General features: G+C 34.1%; 2 protein-coding genes across 9 annotated transcripts in view; one reads left to right on the forward strand and one right to left on the reverse strand.

Moving 5' to 3' along the window:
• The first annotated feature begins 1,858 nt into the window (after positions 1-1,858).
• LOC110692497 (intracellular protein transport protein USO1-like) lies at positions 1,859-3,530 on the forward strand. 2 transcript variants are annotated; one of them, XM_021869515.1, is made up of 2 exons: positions 1,859-2,726; positions 3,148-3,530. In XM_021869515.1, exons 1-2 carry the CDS (start codon positions 2,219-2,221, stop codon positions 3,420-3,422), a joined length of 783 nt encoding a protein of 260 aa, XP_021725207.1. In that variant the 5' UTR covers positions 1,859-2,218; the 3' UTR covers positions 3,423-3,530. The 2 variants fall into 2 exon arrangements, with proteins under 2 accessions (XP_021725207.1, XP_021725208.1); XM_021869516.1 differs by having other exon boundaries at positions 1,939-2,726; positions 3,151-3,530.
• A 598-nt stretch (positions 3,531-4,128) lies between these two features.
• LOC110692495 overlaps positions 4,129-17,856 on the reverse strand; it is a 28,315-nt gene continuing 14,587 nt past the window's right edge. For 3 of the 7 annotated variants that reach the window (XM_021869507.1, XM_021869512.1, XM_021869513.1), the window contains 4 exons: positions 13,085-13,210; positions 12,846-12,926; positions 9,131-9,256; positions 4,129-5,286 (listed from right to left, as the gene is read on the reverse strand). In XM_021869507.1, coding sequence (XP_021725199.1) covers positions 5,215-5,286; positions 9,131-9,256; positions 12,846-12,926; positions 13,085-13,210 — 405 coding nt within the window. In that variant the 3' untranslated portion in view covers positions 4,129-5,214. Of the gene's footprint in view, positions 5,287-9,130; positions 9,257-9,277; positions 9,651-12,845; positions 12,927-13,084; positions 13,211-17,856 lie in introns of those variants that run through there. The other 4 variants (XM_021869509.1, XM_021869508.1, XM_021869510.1 and 1 more) reach the window with 4 other exon arrangements.

The following is a 17,856-nucleotide window of genomic DNA, read 5'->3' on the forward strand; positions in this document are numbered from 1 at the left end:
TTTCCTTCTCTCATAAAATATTTATTTCAGCTCAGTTCAGTTCAGCTCTAATCAGTTCACTTCAGTTCAATTCAGCTCAGTTCAGTAAAATGTGAACATGCTCTAAGTATATAATATGAAAAAATAAACTTATAAAATGCTTAAATTCCTTACAAAATTGGAGTATTTCACAAACAAAGAAAATTGAATACGTTGCAGCCTCTTTCTGACTTTTTTAGTTGTTGTCGTTGTAGTCTTCATTCTCTTCATTTGTTCCTTTATCAAAAATTAACTATTGATGTCAATTTTTTTTTTTTTCATTTTTTAAAAAAATAATTAACTAAACATTGGATTGTATTCAATCCCTCTCCTTAAACAGTTGAACCAAATAGTAGAGATACATCTTGTCAAAAAAAAAAAATAAAAAAAAAAATAGTAGAGATACATAATTACTTTTTTTCTATCCTTCCCTTGGTTTCTATTCCCTTGTCTTTTCCTTCACCAAAAAATATGCAATATTCAACTATTTGAAGGGCAAGAGAGGATTGTCTTGATGTTAAACATGTTTTATTAGGTTTAAAGATGTTAGGGTAAGATGGTTGGATCGGAGACATGCAAAATTATAGAGACGTATAAAGTTTGGCGAGAGGGAGAAGAGAGTAGGGATCCTATCCCTAAAAATATGTCCGAGAGAAGTTGTGATTTCAAGGTCACAAATTCAAATTCTTAGTTTAACTTAAATAAGAACAATACGAAAATAACCGGGCACATAATACTCCAAAAACGTATATATAAATTATACCTAAACTTAGTGAAATCTCTTAGGAATTATGTTGTAGCTCCACGCCTCCACTCATCACTCCCTTCTTCATATTTATTTATTAATTAGCCTACTCTAGTGTTAGTCAAATGCATAATAGTCTAGTTCAATGATGCAAATAAAAAATTATAATGGAAAAAAAATGAAACATTTGGCATCAAATACACGACGAACTACAGTACATAATATCAATAAGTGTACATGTTGAAATGCATGTGACAAATCCTTCCATCCAATATTATTTGACAAAATTCTCTAAACATGGGACACTCCTCTTTCACGGGCCTTCAATTATGTAATAATTGCACACCCATTAATTTAACTCACTAACTACCAAATAACACTGTTGAGATCCATCTTATTTTTAACACAACGAAATCTCACAATTAGGGGTTCGTACTATATCACTATTCATTTTTTAGGTTTTGGACTTGAGCAATACTCTTAATTGCTGTAAGTGTATATGTGGCTGGCTACACATTGTGTCCAACCATATTAGGGGTTACTTTCGGTCAGTGTTGTAGGGGTTACTTAGTCAGTGTTATAGGGGTTTACTCAGTGAGTGTTGTAAGGGTACTCAGTCAATATTACAGGAGTTTTCCGGACAATGTTATAAGGATTACTTTGTTCTTTTATACCGGCCACTTGGTGTGGCTAGCCGCACACAAAACAGGCTGAAATCGCTTTTATTTTATACACATCTTGTGTATTTTTAATCTGAAAGAGGTTAAAATTTTAATGTTTAAACCATATTAGTTGTTAATGTTATAGGCAATATAAAAATCATGTATATTTTAAATTTTATTGTACACATACATAAAAAAAAGAAATGTAAACTTAAGAGTCTGCTCACATTTACTTAATTTCAGTTCAGTTCAGCTCCAATCAGTTCATTTCAGTTCAGTTTAGCTCCAATCAGTTCAGTTCAATTCAGCTCTTAATTTCATTCTCTCATAAAATAATCATTTCAGCTCAATTCAGTTCAGTTCAGTTCAGTTTAGTTCCAATCAGTTCAATTCATTTTAAATTAGCTCCAATCAGACCTGTTCAGTAAATGTGAATAGGCCCTAAGTGAATTTAACAAAATCTCACATGAATCCAAAAAAAACCCGAAAACGAACCGGACAAAGTATATGGAGACTGTTTTCATTCAGTGACAGAAGCCCCCCCTTTCTCCTGCTAAGAATTTATGTCATTTAAACCGCCCTTTGTCTTTGCTCATCCAAAACACAACTATAACTCAACCACATATCCCACTCTTACTCTCTCCATCCTCCACCATGGGGTGCACATGTTAACAATACTTATGTGCTAGAGGCCTTTTTGGTAGACTCGGAGCGCGCAGCGCGCAGTTGTCAGACAGACACTAATCCGAAAACCCTGCAAAACCCGAAAACAAGGATACCATACTAACAGTAGATGGGGGTGTGTTCGAGCAGGCCGAAAAGAGGGAACTATGCATGGGAGAATGATCCAAGAATGTTTATACAGAAAATGAGGCTACTGCAGCAGGAGATCAATGCAATATTGAAGCAGAGGGAGGAAGAGACCGAGGTTTACGAGAAGGAACTGATGGTGTTTGCGTTCAGGGAAGCGGAGTGGAAGAAAGAGCGAAAGAAGCTCAAGGAAGAGGTAAAAGGGCTAAAGAAAAGCTTAGAAGAGCGCGAAGAGAGGATCAGACAGATGGAAGAGGAGGCCAAGGGATGTATTGGTCTTGTAAGAAACAGCGAAATTTCATCTGACGGAGTGTCAACAGATTGTCGTAATAGTAGTAATATTGCTGCTGCGGCTGCTGCTACGAGCTTGTCGCTGATGGAACAGATGAGGGAAGAAAGAGCAAGAAGAGATGAAGCTGTTGAAAAATGGAAGATGTTGTATCTTGCTATTAAGCATGAACTTGATGATCTGATTCAAAGGACACATGAAGGTACACTTTTTGTGTCTTAATTAAGCATTCTTTCTTATCATATTCTGTGAAATTCACAAGCCTAATTAATGTTGGGTTCACGAAAACAAAATTAGTAGTAATAAATTAGCCTGATCCTCTCAATCATTAGTTATTTATTATATAGTGAGCTACAAAGGGGGTGATTATGATGAGATTTGATTTCGGGTTTTGAGTACCAACTCGCAAGACTTTACCAATAACATCCACTGCAATGATAAAATTGATAATGGTTTTAATAAATTGTTCTGTTTATATGATGAATGTGAATATCATGTCCAACTCTAAACTTCAATTTAACTTGTTAAAATTTATATTTTGAAAATCAGAAGTTACAATTTTACCTGTTACAATTTATTTTGGTTTTATCAGACTGTAAATTAACAGTTCTTAAATTGTGAAGCAGGGACACTAAACTGGAGAGCAGACGAAGAAGAATTGATGGAAGATCTTCAACGGGAGTTAAAGGCGAGGGACGAAACGATTCAAGTGTTAAAAGCACAATTAGCTTCAATGGAAGATGAAGAATACAAGAGGAAAAGGGAAGTGGACATTCTCAGACAAAGTTTAAGAATAATGAGCATTAATAGTAATAACAAGGTAGCAAATTCTTCTGCTCGTGTCAACAACCTCTCTAAGCCCTCAATTCGCTTTGCTAAGCTTGCATTTGTAAACTAGAACATTATATGAATTTTGGAATGGAATGTCTTAGATTGTATCCAATCAAAGCGATAATGTTTCTGTTAATACTAAACTTTACTCATTTTTCGGTTTTTTCATCTGTAAATCTTTGTTGCTGTTTGCTTAGCTACCTTTCAAACTCCTGAATTCAAATAAAAAGTACAATATCTAGAAAATTAATGGTCAGAGTGGTGTAATACGAAAGTCAAAATGGTGCAACTATTTCTAAACAAAGTACTTGAAGTTTCAAGTATCCATACTCGTGCTGCCATGTTAGATTATCGATGAATAATATACACGGGTACTTAAGATAAATTGAAGAGTCAAGTGAAATCAATGAATAATTTGCATTCCCTCATTTCCAAGAGAGAATTTCTAAGAAAATGAAAATAAAAGTGGGAAGGAACAGGGTGATAGATTTGCTTAATCAGAAGTCAAGAATAAAATAATGTGACAAGACAGAAATAAAGTACAAGGCCTTTAAAAAAGAGATTAATATGAGAAACACCTGTTTTTGAGCTTAACCATTGCCAGATGGACATTCACTCAGGTTATATGAACACAAGGTTGCGCAGCTCAGAAAACCACTGAAGCAATGCAGTGCCGAAAGCAACTCTGATTATGCTGTTTGAATTTATTTATTAATCTATTTGTGTCGCTTACTTTTTTTGTTACTACTATTATTGGAGGGAGATTACTAAATGACAAACAACTTAATGTCAAGGTGATATTCACTTTTAGACTGTGTTGCTCGGACTTGGTCGGTTATCCATATCTGACACGGTGTCGTATGTGCTTATAAGTGTCCAACTTGGCTATTTTGTAATGTAGGTGAAAAAAAATATGAAGGGTCAAATGTCCTACCCATGTCTGAATGCCAAGGATCCATAGAGGTACTTAAGGTAGTGAAGAATTCGAGTAACATATGTTTGAGATGAGTGAAATAGAATGGTTTGGTTAGATTACTGAATTAAATACATCAAGAAAAGAGGATTACTGAATGAAAGTAGTGTTCAAACTTCAAAGAATAGTAGCCACATTCCTTCTAAAAGCAGTTGCTTAAACTATTTTTCTTACAAGGGTGGCATATCATCTGAGCAGCAATTTTACATTCAGAACATAGACCGACAGCAGAAGGATAAAATACGTCATAATAAGCAATATACAAGGACAGACACCTCGAAAGAAGTTGGCTCAAAGAGTCGAGAGCAGAGACATAGACTGTTGCATAATTATTTCACAACAAAAGAAGTCACTTATATTTCTTAAAGATACATGATATTTACTACGTGCAATTGATATATACAAATATCTTAAGTTAAATAAATATACATCAAGTAGTATATTTACAGAGCAGACATGAGGAGGATGATACTAAATGTCAAATGCTCGAGAAAGTTGAGATGCAAGACAAAGGAGGAACAACATCCACACTCAAATCGTAAGAAAACAGTTCAAGTGAAAAATCATTTACTGGGTAGCCACTGAACAGGACCACATTCTGATAGTTGGATAGCCAAGAACCATGTACAGCCGAACAGCACATATACAGAACTTCTATTTGTTGTTCTATATAATCGCATAGATATGACCCCTCTTGCTCTTGCTGCTCTGGTGTATTTTAGAATAAATTCTAAATACCAATATTCTAGATAGCAAAGTGGAAAAACCAATGTCAATTTATGAGGTTCCTGCAGACACCATAGTTTTGGAGTATTTGATACAATGATTCATGAAAGTAGGCTAATTTGAAACTTGACAGTTACCAACCATCAAACAATGTGCTGTTTCAGCTGACAGATAAATCATCTCCTTTCTTCTTCACAGGCACAGTAGCAGTCTGATAATTTGACTTCACACTCTGTCACATATAAGGAATTAAACAGCAGCATTATATTTCACAACCGTTACCATCACAGCAAAAATGATCAAAAGACCAAAAAATAATGATCCAAAATGGATCCCACTATTGGCCATGATCCTGGGAGGCTTTTAATAACTCATAAAAAAACCCTGGTCTAATAAGCAATGAATGGGAGCAGGCAGGGAGGATATTTCTCAAAGAATAAAATTTGAGAAAAGAGCATCACAATAGTACATATCTGAGGACTAAAAGGAACACAGGTAAAAATAGCTCGCATGGGTTTATTAAACCCTAAAATCTAAACTATCTAATAGATACCATAAAATCATCCAAGTACCATATTAAAAAAGAATAGTATTGTACTCAATCTATTCTTTTGTGTTTAACACAATTGTAGGTATCTCAATTAAAAAAAAAATTCATATAAAAAGAGATTGCATGTAAATGTAAGAAAAGATGGGTGATTGTAAGAAAAAGTGAATAAAAGATTGTGTGGAAAGGTTTAAGTATTGTGTAATAAGAGGAAAAATATGGAAAATGAGGCATGCCTAAAATAGTACGAAGTATAAAACAATGTGAGTAGAAAAAGAAAGGGACAAAAATGAAAGCGAGTAGAACAAAATAGTAATAGATGGAGGGATTTATTTTCATTTGATTATTCAAACATGCAAAAATAAGATCAAGATCGATTATAGTTGTACTGGTTCATGCTATTAAATCATCAATGATGGATTAGATAGAAAGAAATGGAATAACGGAATAATTGCCTCCCTTTTAATCTTTCTAATTCTAACAAATTGCTCTTATAAGCCTGAATTTCACTTAATACGAACCTTACCGACACATTTAAGCTACATTCCCCAAATACCCTTCCCACATAACTATATCGAGCATAGGCCATCCTCAAACTACGGTTGGGTGGGGAAAGTTGATGCATTATAGTGCTCGTTCATATATGAATTTCTTACCTCCATTTCAAGATTTTTACTAACTCCGTCAATCCCAAGCCTAGATAAAGGAGGGGGGTTATGGTAGGCCAGGGATAGCCAGTGTAAAACTTTGTCACATCGCTTGACTTGCGCCACAATGATTGAGAGTAGTACTAGGATGCGTGACCTCATGGGAAGTTCTCATGTTGGTTTATGTAGACAACCCCACTTATGGAATTAAGGCATGGATTAAGGCATTTAAGAAGAAGAAGACGTGTTTTACAACTTCAAGGTTTTATGACTTCAAGTTTTTACATTTTTTTTATTTTTTATTTGAAAGAAAGGTTTTACAGGAAAAGAAAGTCCCTAGTACCACTATTAGTGCACCATATCTCTAAGTAAATATTTTAGCTGATGGTAATTTCGAACCATGGATAGCCTCTAGTATTAATGGGCTTGTGCTACCAAAGCTGATCTATTGACAATTTCCTCATATCTTTAGCTCACACGAATTACCTTTCAATAAATAAATTTAATCTTTTCATTCCACTTAAGTGGAAGTTCATTGGTTACACTTGAAGGGAATTTGTTAGGTAAAATATTGAATTGAGCTTTTTGTAGCAGTATATAAACATTTTCGCTGGCCTTGTGCCACCCATTTGTTGGTGATTTCCTAAAAAAATTTGGTTTATAGCCAAATTTTAGCCTTCTTATGGACGTAGCTCTTAGAGTTAATAGGGTTAAGGGAATTCCTTAAGCTTTTTGCCAAGGAGGAGCTTGGATCATATTCGAAAATGCAATACAAGCAATGTTAATCATTGTCATAACTGTGACAGGAAAGTAGTAGTCTATAGTCATACAATTAGGACTGTTAACAGCCATTTCACATAAAAGTATAAAACATGGGGTGGAAGCCACAATTGACAGGATACATAATTTAGTACTCGAGTAATCTAGCTGGATTGGATAATGATAAAGATAAAAGGGAGTGATTCAAAAGTCTGTGTGTTTGGGGGGGGGGGGGGGGGCTTTTTGCGTTCCACCTTTTATGTTTATCCAGGATTTTCTCTTTATGGACAACTCTTTTCATGGCCCTGTCTATGAATGATTTGATTTACAATCAAGCAATGTCTTAAATTTGTTTCTACTTCTGATTTTGCACATTATTTTAGTCATGAAGGTAAAATAATTTCCTTACACTAAAGAATTTTAACAAGTCAATCAACACTTAACCATATCCATAACAAAAAATTCAGGCTTATATAATTTTGGCTTGATAATTGCATATATTTTCAGAAAATATTTTAATTTTGGCTTATTAACACACAAATCAAGGACCAATTGCATTCTACATAGTTACAAACACGAATACATGTATTTCTATCATGCAATTAAGATTTATCTAAGGTAGGGCCAAAAGAATAAAAACATATGATGCATGTTTGTACTTACATCCAAGTACTGCCTTTCATCTTTCAATCTGATTACGAAAAAAAGAACTTCTTTATCTTAAAAGTACTGACTGCTTAAACTTTATTTTTATGAATATTACAGGTTACTTGCATTTAACAAATCAGAATGATTCTTATATTTATATAAAACATAATGAAAGACATCCTTTATTATCATGTAACAGGTTTCACCAAGGTCAACTCCTGATTATATCATTCCCTATAAATACGATTAGCTAGGTTGATATCTATCAAGTATAAACCTTTACTCTTCCAAAGAAAAAAAAAAAAAATCAGCATCAACAATAGCTATACATGTTTTAGCTTTCAGCTAAGGTTTTATCTTTATTCTAGCTCTTCTGCCATGAACAATCAAAACCTCTAAGCAATTAACACATTACATCCCGTCAAAAAAAAAAAAAAAAAAAAAGAAGACCAAACAAACACACACACACACACACATTACACACACCAAACATAACCTCGCTTTCAATTGAACTCACACAAGTGACACAACTTGAGTATAGATCAGTGGCGATTCCAGTATGGGTTCAGTGGCAGCTGAACCCATACTGGATCCGAAAAAAATCGTATAGGTTTTTTGTACAGAAAAAAAGGTTAAATATAAAACAGTGTAAATTATATCTGTATATGCACAACAGCCTAGTGGTTGAGGTCTTGACTTTTTAGACAAAGGCACTGGGTTCGAAACCCATTAAATGCTGAAGTACTCCTTCCCCCAAATCCCAATGCTACATATATACTAGCTTTTTTTTTCTTCTTTTTTGACAAGATACTACTTCTAGCTTATTTCTCTCTCCTCACTCTCATTCTCATACAAGAAGATTTGATTATTTCTCTCTCCTCACTCTCATCCAAGAAGGTTTAATTTGAAATTTTTGAAGTTTTAAAATTGTTAGTTAAGCTTGTAAAAATGTTGATATTGAAGACTTGAGGTTGTAGATCGAATTGTTGAGTGAAGTTTTCATATACCAATATTGTTGATTGAAGTTGTGAAATCATTGATTGAAATTGTTAATATATTTATTGATTAAAGTAGTTAATTTGTTGATTGAAGTTGTAAAATTGTTAATACTTCATATTAAATTATTTAATGGATAGTGTGTAAATGACGTGAAAAAGTAAATGTCAATATTGATATATTTTGGGCTTTTTATAGTTTGGAGATGAAAGGTTTAGAGTTTTTTTTTTTTTGGAAAAATCGTGAGTCAAAATCATAAAATTGTACGCTTATTCCTCCCCAAATTAAATTCAAATTGATATCTCCACCTTAAAATGAACCTCAAACACTTCAAATTGAAATGTATTATGCACACCCGAATTATCAATGTATACGATTGGAAATTTCGAACCCATAACAGCAAAGTCCTGGAATCGCCACTGGTATAGATCCATAGTAGACTAATCTACAACAATTAAAGTGCTCAGCAAAGAAACTACCTCCAGCAATGAGATATAGTAGAAATCCTCCATATGTTGCATCAATGCGCTTCCATCTCTAATGGCCCGGAATAAATTTATCTCCGTCTGCAGTATCCTGTCCACTAATTCTCTCTCACCTTTCATCTGCATAATATGCAAAAATATAAATAAAGGGAATAAAAGAAATTGATCAATATACAAACAAAAGAATATTGGGTTAAGATGGATTTTGTAATTTTGTTTTCTCAAGCAGGTTTTATTAGTTCCATTAAAGTGTGTGCATATAAGCTAATAGTACCACTTCACCACACACACAATAACATCAATCAATATATACTGTAAAAAATAAAAAAAATAAAAGAATTAAATGCTATACAAATCAGAGATATGTTTACTAAATTGCTGAAGCAGAATACTAGTAAATTAAATACTAGTTTCAGATTCCATGTTTCTAACATAAATGGTACTTGGCAAGTTGGCAATCTGCTTGTGCTGATCCACATAAATCGTACCAACTATCTGAGATGTACCTAAAATACTGGACAAATGTTCACAATCTAAAGTCAGCAATGAAGAATGGTTTTAAAGTTAATACACATAGAATCCAGTTGTAAAGGGTACTGGGCATATACTGGCATACACAAAAGCAATGCAAAAAATTGAGTGCAGTAAATAATAGTTTGCAGAACCAAAACAGCTGATTCTAACTTTGGTAATTTCCTACTCTAGTTACAAGTGTTCTGATTATAATTACTAAAAACAAAAGATGCCACAAGACTGGTACAGAATTTGTGGAATGACCTAAGCAAGCGTCTGGACTCTGGAGCAATCACTGGCATTCATTGTCATGTTATGTTAGACGCATTTTTTTCAGAAAAAAAACATTGATTGTTTAGGTATGTATTTTTGAGAAATATTGAACTGCATAAACATAATCATATACTAAGATCTCCCATGTATCAACTAATGCCATGTTTGGATAGCAGTTATGGTGGAAAGGGGAAGGGTAAGTGAGATGAAGGAAGGGAAGGGGAGAATTTGCATTTTTACTTACAAACCTTTCCAATAATATTAGGATATGGTTAATAAAAAACACAAAAGGAATATTGATCCTTCAGATTTCTTCCCTAATCTCTCCCCATTCCATAGCCAAAAAGCAAATACAATAGAGCCCTAATTCTCCCTGATTTTCCTTTCCCTGTCCTCCAAATTCCTTCTCATTGCCTTTATAGGATGCTTAAAAAGTTTCAAGAAGCTCTTTAAACTATTGCTTCATCTCCCAACCATTCTCAAGAACTGAGAGCCATTTGGGTGCTGGAGAATGGACGAAAAGATAAATCAGTTAAAAATAAAAATAAAATAAAAAAGTTGCCCATTGGGCTTGCTTCTGAATTTGATTCCTCTTGTGTAATAACTCCAGCTTATTTCAATTCCATGCCAGATTTCCAGAGGAAATGGAGATTGTACCCATAATACAACCTTGTCGTATGTAGGCTAAAGGGCTAATAACAAATTGTTATCTCATTAATATTGTAGAGTAGGCTAAAGGGCTACCTGAAGTCTGATCTGATCTTGTCATGTGTTTGTTTCATCCCTGAGATATTACTAACATGAAACTAGGAAATAGACCAAGCTTTGCATCCAATATCCAACCAAGACCCCACCTTAATCTGTCAGTTGTTGGGTGACACCTTAACTTTTATGACTATCGCAAGATGACAGTTTTTGTTAGTTTCCACCTGTGACCTGATGCTTCAAAGGGGGGAAATGAGAGTAGCACTGCAGACCTGGGAATCAATCTAGATCCAGCATCTAATGAATTATTAAAGGGAGCAGTTTAGCATCTATAAAACTTCATATTCACCATATATTTGCAAAGAAAGGATGGTGGATGCACCCTAAACTTTAATAGGCGTTTACAACTTTCCTCTTTTATCCTTTAACTTCAAATTTCTTTTTTCATTTTTTTATTTTTTTATTTATTTATTTATTTATTTTTATTTTTTTATAGAGCTTTTAGTAGTAACTTTACTACTCAAATTCTGATTTCTGCATTTATCATCATTCTTATGAAAAATAGTACCATATATATTTCAACATATTTTATGAAGTATATAACACCAAAGATTCGAATATGTACTATCTCCATTCCTATTTGTTTTCGACATTTACTATTCTCACAAGAATTTAGGCAATTGGCCTGGAGAGAATGTAGTTGACGTGGTGAATGGATAGGAAAAAAAAGGTGGGTGGATGAAAAGAGAGAGTGAATGAAAAAGTGCAAAAAGAAGGTAGTAAATGGGTTTGCAAAAAACAGATTAAGCAAAAGCGTAAAGAGCTTTAAGGAACAGACTAATGGGGAAAATGTTAAGAAAATTTAGGAATGGTGGTAATGGGAACATTGAGAGTGTCACATAAGACTAAGACTCACCACTCACATGCCAAAATGTGACCACGTTGTTTCAAATGGGTTGTTTTGTAAAGTATTTTAAATCGACAAACCAAAAATAATCTGGTTCATGTGTATTAAAAATAAAAATAGAAAGACCTCATCAAAGTCAAACATTCCAACCCCAATATGCCCTCGATTGAATATTACATTCCGTATTTCACTTTAAAGTTAATTACTAAACAGAGGTACATGACCTAAGCCTCTTATAGTCTACTCTAATAGCATATAATTATTATCCATCTTAAATGACTTTATTAAAATCAAATTTGCATCATGGCATGTTCTGTGATTGACACATCACTTCCTTTCCTGCAGCACTGCGATTGCTACATAAACCTTATCTTTTAACCATCCTAAAAGCTTTTAAAGAGCATCAGGAAAATATGGGACATGTAGTGTTTTTGGGAAATAAAATGTTGTAGGTATTAATTTTAAATAAATAGATAAAGAGTTTAAAAAGCTTTTCCAGAGATGAATACTCCCTCCGTTTCATAATGATGTTCCTGTTTTGCAAATCAATGCAAAATTTTACCCATCTTTGATCGCAAATATCTTTAATCTCACGCTAGCAAAAAATTAAAAAAGTTAGATATTAATAATCTACTCACCAAGACGAATCAAACTAGATCCCACATGACTATATTTGCTCTTATAGAAAAAGAGAAATTTAGAAGATTCTCTCTTTCTTAAAAAAGTCAAAGATTCAAAACAGGGACATCATTGTGGAACGGAGGGAGTAACATGGAGTATATCAAGATAAACCAAAAAGTTTTCCATAAATGAATAACATGAATTATATCACAGTGTCCAAGTATAAATTTTTCTACATACGTTGAAGATTTACAATATTCATACCATTGATTGCTCAAATTAAAAATAAGATTCATAATTCATATACTTATGCAATCTACAGAATTTTAGGGGATTAAGAAGAGGATAATTATATCATGAAAATTTTAGGTGCACCTGAGGGCTTTTTTTTATTTATTTATTTATTAATTTTTTTTTTTCCCTTACTAATTCGATAACTTTTACTCATCAGGCCTTTTTTACCCTCATCATCATGTTAGATCTCCAAATGAGCGAAAATTGGGCAAATGAACAAAAAATACCTTCGGTTTCACACTTAAGCCTAATTCTAAATTAAGTATGATTATTCTACAATTTATTACAGTATAACCCCATGCATTGAACTTTTTATTAATCTGGTAAATACAAATAAACAAACAAAATTTGAAAAAGTAAAACATAAGTAAAGGCGAGAGATAAAACAGAACATACAAATTCACTGACTAAAACATCGGGTGTTGCTTCCCCAATCACATCCCCTTGATAGCCATCTCCAGAAAGCTTGACATGTTCCTGAAATGTTGCATACATATGAACAATCATATAACCAATAATGATGCCTGAATGCTAGCAGTCATATTTTACACGTAAATTGGTGTTAAGTATGTAAAAGGAAAGCATCTCCTGCCTACAAAAAAAATCTGTAGAACTTAAACAGTATATGAACGTACTGGAGCATTCTCCTGATTTCCAGCAGTCAAATATATAGGCTGAGCCACATGACAATAACCCATCAAGCGAGGGACAGTTGGTATAATGTCTCTGTGGTTCACCACCCTCCAGCTGTCTTTCACTCTCTACAAAGATAATGTCAACAATGTACAAGAAAACATCAGTCGGAATTCAGATGGCAGCAGACTAACAATTAATAATGAAACTCTAAACATATATTGTTTATAGTATTGAAAAAACTTGTATGAATTGTATTCACTTTTTTCTTTTTTTAATTTGAGGGAGAGAAATTATATCCAGCTGAAGTCAATGTTTTGTTAGCAGACACCAGGAGTTTCAGAGTACAGAAAAGGAACAGACTGGAAAATGAGAGGATGCTGCTAACTAATAATCACCATGAATTCATTATCAGCAAGTAATAATAAGATATATTGGACTGCTTGAATTAGTTAATAGGCTAGTTATGCGTAACATACAATGCTTTTATAGTGCAAGATAGAGATATTTAAAGTCTGAACTTCTATCCAGCCAAATTGATACCGTTAAAAACATATTAAATGTCCTCGTTATAGGCCACATCAAGTTAGTAGTCTATTTAAGCACTTCGCTAAAACAAATAAGAATATTAGAAATCATCCTTAATAATTTATACAAATGTTGACAACAAGCCCCTAGTTAAGATACTAAGAATCAAATCATCATTTATAATACTCTAAAACCTGTGGCGTATAAAAGTGGAACAGAAGGGTAAAATTTTTGCTTAAAACAGATATTCATGATAAAGTTTATGTTATGAAGCTTGCTTTTATCCTTTTGGGACTAAGGCTTTGTTGTTGTTGTTGTGGAGCTTGCTTTTATTCCATAGTGATATAATGACCTCCGTGCAGCTTAGTGTCCTTTGATAATGTTGAGTTTTGAAATGTTATAAACATGTATTAGCAAATACTACAGAAAGGTTGGACATCTTTAATGATTGACTTTGAGAATATGAAAAAAATAACTAAACAATAAAATAGTAATTTGATTTTCCTGCTTTTGTGAGGAAACATAATAACACATGGTAGGTTTTTCCTTGCACCTTTTGCTCATATGTTATACTTATTGAAATTATAATTTTTGTCATCTTTGTAACTAATTTAGAGATCTATTCCCCAGATTGCATTACATGTTAGAATTGGGGTACTTAGTCAATGGTCATAGAATTTTCTTATTTTTTGTTAGTTATCTTACAAATAAAAAAAAGGATGGTTCCACAAATCACACAAAGTGACTACAAAGCTCATTTCAGTCTCACTATCACTCTCTTACCTCGAATAACTTCAATTTTTATACATTATTATGTGTGCCTCGTAATACATTTGCGGTTCATTGTTTTACTCCTTTTGCAAGTTTTTCATGAGTTTTGTTATGATTGAATGTGGAATGTTGGATATGAAGGCTTCGATGAGTCTGTTTTATTGAAGTGGTTGGTTTTGATTTGCCGTTTGTTCTAGCTTAAGTTTGCCTACTTTAGATTGGTGTTTGGTCTTTTTCCTGATTTTATGGCCTACTTAGCCTAAAATTATTGCATTATGATGCATATTACCTCACTTCTCACCCTTATACATGTGCATTAGAGAAATAATTTTTCCGCATGGCTTGGTTAATTAAGATGCTTTGGTCAATTTAGTTGCCTTGTGTGAGTTGATTTGATCTAGTTGATTGTTTGATTTGATGATATTGATGAGTTTGATTGGTTGATGATTTGATGTATTATGCTCCCTTTTAATCCAAACCCTAAAAATTTAAATTGCTTCCTTCATAATCTAAAGCCCTATACAAATAATAAAATCTAAACAGATTTACCTTTTCATGTAGTTTTTGTTAGTGTAGTTCTTTGTTTTAATTGCTCCCCTATGATGATATTAATGAATGGATGATTAGATTTAATTTTATTCCTTAACTATGAAAGTTTGAGAATGGATGGTGTCTTTGGCTGAGCTTAGAAGCTAATTTATTGTAGCTAGTAAGGGAAAACCTCTTAGAAAATGCATAATTTTGGGTTGGAGTATTGGGATAGGATGGTGTAGCTTTCTCTAGTGATGTGCCAACGTCTACTAATTGAGCCTCTGCACAATTTCATGCGTGGTTTATTATTTCTCATTGAAGCCATCTACATCAAGAACTCGCATTGTTTGTTCTTGAGAAAGTGCCTCAAACAGTGATTGAGGAAAATTTTCATTTTATCTTCATAGGAGTTGGTTTTCTTTGTTGTATATAAGACTGTTGTTTAGTTTGGCATTGTTACCCCCCATTTGCAACCTTTTGCCTTCTTCATATATGCATTACAAGCCAAAGTGTTAGGATCCAACCTTTCTTTCTATGTATTAGGTTCCCTTCTAATGCTTTCTTAGAGTTTACTTTAAGTTTTCTAGGCTTTAGATGCATTTATTGTATTACTTTCGTTATAGTGTTTACTAGGGATTCTATGTAAATGCTAACTAAAGCTCTTTAGAAGGTGAATGATTGAATGAAATAAAAAAGGTGTTAGAATTTTATAGATATTGTGTCTTACTTACTTAGCTTTCTTCCCCACTAACTTGATGCACTAAGAAATCATGGTTCGGACTCGCTTGTACCTGCTTTGAATTATCGACTGTCACAAGCCCCAACCACCCGCACTCCGTCGCGAATGGACGCTAGCGCCCTTTAGATTTAATTGCTCACTTGTGTTTCTTTACGCTCACAAGCCCCATTTCCACACAAGGCTTGCGTCCTTGCCTTTTCCCAGACCGTGACAGTTGGTATCAGAAGTCCAAACCTAGTCGTTAGACACCCGTGTAGGCACCAATGGAGGGCTACACCAGGATGAATTTAGAAGAATGACTTGCTTGGCTCAAGGCATATCGATGGTCCTAACTTGAAGTAATTATGCTCAAGCAGCCGAACAAATTGTGAATTTGATAAAGGACCGAGTTGCGCGTTGCTCAAGAACAAGCCGATGAAGCACTAAAAAAAAGTTATACCCTAATGTGCATTGCAGGCAAAGACGATAGTGGTATTGGAGCGGCGCTAGAGATGGCAAAAAAGTTGATAACTTCCACTTTGACATGGAGCAGTATTTTTGCATATGTTAATTGGGTGACGACCAGAAGGTAGATACAACAATCATGTAATTGTTCGAAGATGCTAGGTTTAGGTGGCGCACCAAGCACGTAGACATCGATGCAGGAAGAGTTAAGATACATACATGGGCAAAGTTCAGAACTCAAAGAACAATTTCCTAACAACACAAACTTTGATGCTAAGAAGAAGTTGCAAGAGTGCCTAGTATTTATTTGTCCACTTATCATGGCATTTTTAACACGATTTTGTAGTCTTCTCCCATACTTTAATCCCTTTCTAACTCCTTTTGTTTATAATTATAGCTTTTGGTATTTTCGTCCCTCTTTGTGTGTTTTCTCATGTTTTGTAGGTACCTTTGACAAATTAAGGATTAAGCCAAGGCAATAAAGAACCTTAGTGCAAACAATGAACAACAAGAGCGGGCATGCAACCCCCAAGGAGAGGACGCTCCTTAGAGATGAGCGGGCACACTATACGAGGAGCGCGTGCTCCTCTTCAGTTCTTCAACTTCTGCCTTGTTGTGCCTTGCTGTGCTATTGAGGAGCGGGCGCGCAAATTATCCTGGAGTGGGCGCTCCTACATTCTGAAACTTGTTTTTTGACAGATTTTACAATGTAATTCCTGGGAATATAAATACCCCCTCGGCTTCATTTTTTGGGATCTTCTTCCCTTTTAGACTTCTTAGGCCCTTAATTTCTTATAAATCTATTTAATTAGCTTAGTTTCTCTCAAAACTCAACCATTGTAATCTCTTTCCTCTATCTCTTACTCTTTATTTTCTGTTTTTAATTGGTCATTAATTGGTCAGAGATGTTAATTTCTTCTCTAATCTTGATTATTTGTTGCATGTTCAATCTACTTTGTTCTTAGTACTTCTCTCAAATTGTTAAATTAATGTTGAATTTAGACATTGTTATTAGTAAGTAGTTTCTTAGCTAGAGGTTGGGTGAAGACTGAACCAATCTATGGGTTGATTGATATTTGTTCTTACATGTTCACTTCGGGTTGTTAATTGATTATTAAAGAATCGTGTAATTGGATGGCCACTTATTGATCATGTTTTCACTTCTGTGCTTGCATTGAAAGATGAGGACTAGTTGTGACCCTTTTCTTATATGATTGTACCGAATTTCTATCTTCATTACGGCTCCTTGCTTAGATGATATTGTAGTCTTAGTTGCAAAATTTAGGTGAGAAATCCCAAATTACTTATGCCTTATTGCTTTCTCAAACCGCTCGAAATACAAACCCCAGTAAGTAGTCTACTTCCCATAGTTGAATCTTGGTTAGCCTATCATGTAAGTTGAGTTTGGCTTAGGAATGCTTAGTATTGTAGCTTCGGAAGAAGACAATGTTGAGTGCCCTTTTGTATCACCCATTGTGTTCATGTTTGCCTATTGTATTGATCTATTGGTTTAGTTGGTGTCAATTCTTAATCCCCCCCTAGTTTTGAAAACCCCAATATATGACCGAACTAGATTACAATCGTTTCATATTCTTGGTGTACTCATACTCATTCCCTCTAGATACGATCCTTTACTTACCCTAGACTTGTCTTAGGTTGTTTTTGGTAGAAATAGTGTTTGACTTTAGGGTGTTTGTCTAATGACCGATTACACTCCGTCGAAACGGCGTCGTTGTCGGGGAATGGCGTTGAGCATTGAGT

This window comes from Chenopodium quinoa, unplaced genomic scaffold (assembly GCF_001683475.1).
Source record: "Chenopodium quinoa cultivar QQ74 unplaced genomic scaffold, ASM168347v1, whole genome shotgun sequence".
NCBI classification, from domain to species: domain Eukaryota; kingdom Viridiplantae; phylum Streptophyta; class Magnoliopsida; order Caryophyllales; family Amaranthaceae; genus Chenopodium; species Chenopodium quinoa.